Here is a 5,925-nt window from a genome sequence, read left to right as displayed (position 1 = left end):
CATTTCTTCTTGTTCCAGACAAGGAAAATTAGTTTGTGTGTCTTGCTTCACTGTTTTTCGCCTCCAGCTAAAATTAACTCAGCCGGAATTTTGTCTACACCCAAAGATCTGTGTTTCTTTAATTTCTTTATAGCAATTTCTATTTTGTTCGCTTAGGCTTTGGAATATATGATTATGCTGTGTGCGTTTCACTTTCTCAATAAAAGTTAGTTTTTTGGCTGTTATGTAAATTGTCAAGGAAATCTTTGCATTTATTCAAAATGCTATCTGTATCAGCGAGAATGGTTCCGCCGGCTTTCTTTAATATATAGATGCGATGTTGATAATCTTCATTACATCTATTGATATCCTTAAACATGTCCCGAATATCATGTTTTTACAATTATTTTCAAGTTCGTTAATTTTAGCTTTCTAAATATCGCGTTTCTTTGTTCTGAAAGTTTTGGAAGTTTTTAACTTGACGTCGACGAAATTGTGTGTAGCTATACCGTTTGAATTTTGTATCTAAAGCATTTTGGCCTGTTTCCTCTTTGCTATTAGTTTATTTAGTCCATTCCTTTTCAATCCATGGCTTGTTCTTATGTATTTTTACGTGGCACAATATCTCTCTTTTCTGAATTTTTAATACTATCCTTAATTTTAACCCAAACATCTTCAACTCTAGTCCATTCTGTACGATCTAAAACCGAGAATTTACTCGTTATTTCAATCTGTTATTGTCCTCACGTCTGGCTCTCATCTGATTTCTTTAAATTACTCGTAAATACTTTTGTTTTTAGATGTTGAACATTTACTTTATTCAACGATTATCTCCCTGTTATTATTACTACTGCTCAGTAATCAGTGGGTAGTAATGCATGTCACAAGAAGATCCATGGTCCATGTCGCTCTTCTAAGCGACCAAACACCAATTATGCTAGACTGTCTTCTTCTATCTACTAAAACGTGATCAATTTGATTATGTTTTTCCATCTGGTGAGGTCGAAGTATGCACATGTACGTCACTATGTTGGAATTTTGTACTCTTCACGATAAGATGTTTAGATGTTGCAACGTTCACGAGTCTTATGGCAGCCATAAACGCACACACTTGTATGATCAACTTGCATGAAAGATTTTTTTCATCATGCATGTTGAAAGAATTTTTCGCCCACACACGTACCAATTTTCTGTCCAACTTACTAGAAGAATGAATGTGGAGAAAGAGTCACGTGATTTCTTCCGCTGTCGTGATTGGCGGACCTAAATATAAAACAACCAACTAGCATATACGAGCACATACACGGTAAACATGCATGAAGAACGGCAAAACCATCATGCATGTTTAGAAAAGATTTTGAAAACTTTCAATATGCATGAACGAGGCTATACAGGATCAACTTGCTTGTGGTTTTATAATTTTTCATGCATGTTGGAAGGCTACTTCATGCTTGTGTCTGCGTGTATGAGTCCCTTATGGCCGTTAACATTAACTTTCTTATGCAGACTGCCACATTTGAAACTTCAAACTTCCCATGTAGTACAGGAAAATATTCGACATTCTCCAAAACTCGCCTGATATGTAGAGATAGGAAATGAGATTTTGGAACGTATTCCTCCCACCTGAAACACTAAAAACGTTATTGAGTACTTAGACATGTTTGAATAATTTATGTTCCCTTAGAAAGACCAAGAGAAACTGACACATTTATTTATTTTTTCAACCGGATGAGATAACTCTTCACTTTACAGTTTATGTGCGACGTGCGTTAGAGTGTTGCTCTCTTAGGACGTGGACCAGAAAAGAAGAACCCATTCCTTGACCACCAACAAGAATTGCCGATTATATTGAATGTGACTTCTTTCTGTAGAACCATGAAGAATAAAAAAGAAAGAAAGAAAGAAACAGTGCATAGTAAAAATTGCATAGCTGAGAACGTTCTTCAATATGTACGTCTGGGGTCATTACTACGGGTTCTTCTCAGTTGCAGACGTCTCAGTTGCGGACGCTGCTCTTATCTGTTAAAATCTTTCCCAGTTGCGGACACACAGATGTTGCTTGGAATTTCCATGACTCGATTACGAAGCAACCAGAATTGTTAGTCCCAATTGCGGACGCGTGTGGGAAAAGAGGTAAGATATATTGATAATAAGCAGCAACGTTGCCACATTTTTCATTTCATTACATTTACTACCTTGCCCTCAGCAACAAGAAGGACTTTTTTGTTGCAAGAATACAATTTGCTGAAAAGAGATTCATTCAGGGGGTATAGCTAGTAAGTTCTTATAGGGCATGACTTTTTCAGGGGCCTTAGTCTTTTTACAATGTCGAAATAAAATTCTCCTCACAAATTTTTAGTGAGGAGAATTTTATTTCAAAAAATAAGATGGGAACCGCCCCTTTCCCCACACAAGGATTTCGTACCCTCTATGCATCTTCCCTTCACACTTAACCAGGCTTAAGACTGGCAGTGTCAATGTTGAAACTATTGGCACTGGCGTGTTTACAAGTTGCAGGAGAATAGCCACTGTCGAATATTATGCCTATATGAGAATGAGCTTGCAGTTCTCCTTTGTCAGGTACTGAATTATATACAATATTTATACAAACCACTTATATACAGTATTTACACAAAGCTACTCAAGTCTCTGAACATATGCTATGCATCGCAAACACTTCTTGATGTTACTAGTATCCTCAAACTCCGCAAGAATTCTATGCATTCTTTGTCCAATAGTATTGCCGGTTTCTTTCTTCTTTTCCCGCCAACTTTTAAATCCAAACGATCGTACAGAAAGTCGCTATGTCGAGCTTCATCCTTCAGAACTCGGACTAACTCTGAGACATTTGGGTGTTCTTTGTTTGTAATAGAACGCAGTCTGTGTTGCCAGCCTTCGAGTGCGTTGTTCGTCCTGTGCCTTGTGTTATGGCAGTTCCAAATCTCTGTAGTAAAAGTCGAGTTCTCCAACCACTGGACGACGAAATAATCATAAAATTGCTGCAATTTATTAGTGCATGGTGTGTCTTCTTGAATACACAGCCAACCATCAACGACTTTATCAATTGGCAAGTGTGTCAAAGCAGCACACATTCTAATGCACAACCTAACCTCATCATCATTTGTGTATTCTTGCACAAGCCCCACTTCTTGCACTTTTCTCCATAGGCACTGGTTGAAATGAAAATTGCATTCTTTAACCTGTGCTTCTGGAAATACATACCGCAATGCGTTTATGGATGACTCTTCGAAGTCAACCATTATCCATTCCGGTTTCCACTCAGGGACTTGTCCCTTAATTCCTGCGAAAAGTTTCTCGTATATTTGCTGTCTTTTGCTTGGCAGAAGAGTAAACACAATTGGAACAGTTTTGGTTTCTTCGCCTTTGCTACCAATGTCGGCATGTACTGTATAAAGCTGGGCAAACTGTTTGCTGCACGTTTTGAATGTTCCATCCATAAAAAAAAACACTTTAAAACTTGCAAGAATATTTCTTCTATTTCTGCTAGCAAATGCCAGTATCCTGTCTTCGCCTGCATCATCTAAAAAAAAGAAAATTGAATCCATCTCGAAAAGGAAGAATATCAGAAGAAAGTTCAATATCCTCAGCTCTTTTCTATGATGTGTTTCCTGATTGATTCCTGCAGCGGTAAAGACAAGATTTTAAAGAAGAATACTGCGGAACGTTAGCCACCAAATCATAACCCTGGTCATATAAATCAGCGAACTCTTCTTTATATATTTTCCAAATAGGTTGATCTTCCTCCCGGACTCGCTTCTTTGCGCTGGTTATTTTCTTCTTCACTTCAGCTACTGCAACGTCCGGTAGACACGAATGTTGTGAAACCCAGAGCACAACATTGTCTTTCGCTGACATTCGCCCTTTGCTACTTTTGGATTTGTCGTAGATGCAAGCCCAAGTAACACTTCCATTTTTATTCCTCCTGTCGAAAGAGAAGTTATTTAAATATATTAGTTTTGCATGATAATTTACTTAATTACTTGTTTTGAAATTACTTAATTCCTTGTTTTAGAAGCCATTAACAAAAACTTGTAGTTTGCAGAATATTATTTGGTCTAGGAAGTAGTTCGTGCGGTTTTACAAGAGATGACGTAACTAAATTATTGTCCCATAGTTTCGTTGATCCAAACATGCGTTGAAAACTACTGTCATTGCGCATCTTGTTTAGTATATGTCAGTTGGTTGAAGCGGAAACAACAACATTTTTTATTCAACTGAAAATGGCGCATTTTGTGCCTGATAAAGTGATTTTGCGGGGAGTTCTTCTTCATTACTTTAACATGAAGAAAAGTGCTGCCGAAAGTCATCGTATTTTGATAGAAGTGTGTGGTGACCATGCTCTAGCTGAACGAACGTGTCAGAAGTGGTTTGCACGGTTTGAAAGAAGATTTCGGCTTGGAAGATCACGAGCGACCTGGACAGCCAAAGAAAAATGAAGATGAAGAATTGAGAGCATTGCTCGATCAGGATTCGTGTCAAAAGCAGGACGAACTTGCAGAAGCAGTAGGAGTTGAGCAAACAACGCCTCAAAGCCATGAGAATGATTCAAAAGATATCACATTGGGTTCCACATGAATTGAAAAAAAGAGACGTTGAATAAAAAAAACCGTTTGCGAATTTCTGCTTCAAAGACAGAAAAGAAAGGGACTTTTACATCGAATTGTTACTGGTAATGAGAAGTGGATTCATTACGAGAATCCTAAACGAAAAAAGACCTGGGTGAAGCCAGGTGAACCAGGTCCATCACAACCGAAACGAGATATTCACTGTTCAAAGGTTATGCTGTGTATATGGTGCGATATAAAAGGTGTGGTGTACTATGAACTTCTGAAACCTGGTGAAACGGACAATGTTATCGACAACAATTAATGCGTTTGAAGCAAGCTTTGGCCTGAAAACGACCAGAATGGAATAACAGACATAATAAACTTATTTTTCAACATAATAACGCTCGACCACATGTCGCAAAACCGGTCGAAACCTATTTGGAAAATGTCGGATGGGAAGTATTACCCCATCCGCCGTATTCACCAGACATTGATCCGTCTGACTACTACTTGTTCGATTGCATGAATAACGATTTGATTGAACAGCGGTTCACTTCTTCAGAAAATATCGAAAATGGATCTCTGATTGGATTGCTTCAAAAGATGAGGAATTCTTTCGACACGGAATCCGTGAATTGCCTGAAAGATGGGAGAGAGTACTAGTTAGCGATGGACAATATTTTTGAACGTATTCATTTATTTTGTTTTTGAAATAAAGCTTCAATTTTTTATTAAAAACCGCACGAATTAATTCCTAGACCAAATAGTTGATTAAATATTTAATCATAATCGACCGTTTCGCACAGGCTCATCGACGAGGAATATTTAGCGTCCGAGGAAAATTTCTAGTAATTGCACGCAAAATCCTAGCCTAAAGTCTTATGATGAATAATAAAAGGAGAGTAATAAAATGAAATTTAGTGGAAAGGTTCATTTCCATGAAAAACTGAACAACACACAACGTAATAACTTCAACTATAAGCTCATTCTACATGTAAAGTAGAAAAAAAAACATAGAAGAAAAAAATAGTGCCTCCGGAAATGTGACGTTAAAAAAAATCCACTAACGCGAATAGGAGAACCTCTGAAATATGTTTCCTTTTGAACAAAACATAACCCAAATAGATGAACGAGGCGGCTATGAAGAAACGACTAACTTTATACTATGACTTTACCCAAAACGCTACCATTTTCACAATTTTTGTTAATTAGATAGAACTCATCCCGAAGATTCATTGAAACCACTAAAACGTGATTTTCAAATGTAATAATAATAATAATAATAATAATAATAATAATAATAATAATAATAATAATAATAATAATAATAATAATAATAATAATAATAATAATGATAATGATAATCAATTAAGTGGTC

At 36.8% G+C, this 5,925-nt stretch overlaps 1 protein-coding gene across 1 annotated transcript; it reads right to left on the bottom strand.

The window, feature by feature from the left end:
• Nucleotides 1-2,639: 2,639 nt before the first annotated feature.
• On the bottom strand, nucleotides 2,640-3,437 carry LOC145672662 (uncharacterized). Its single transcript, XM_081741826.1, has one exon. The coding sequence runs from the start codon at nucleotides 3,435-3,437 to the stop codon at nucleotides 2,640-2,642; it is 798 nt and encodes a 265-aa protein (XP_081597952.1).
• Between the last annotated feature and the right edge of the window lie 2,488 nt (nucleotides 3,438-5,925).

Source organism: Thermobia domestica, chromosome 16, assembly GCF_964235325.1.
Source record: "Thermobia domestica chromosome 16, izTheDome1.hap1.1, whole genome shotgun sequence".
In the NCBI taxonomy this organism is placed as follows: domain Eukaryota; kingdom Metazoa; phylum Arthropoda; class Insecta; order Zygentoma; family Lepismatidae; genus Thermobia; species Thermobia domestica.
This window is presented reverse-complemented; position numbering and strand designations above follow the sequence as displayed.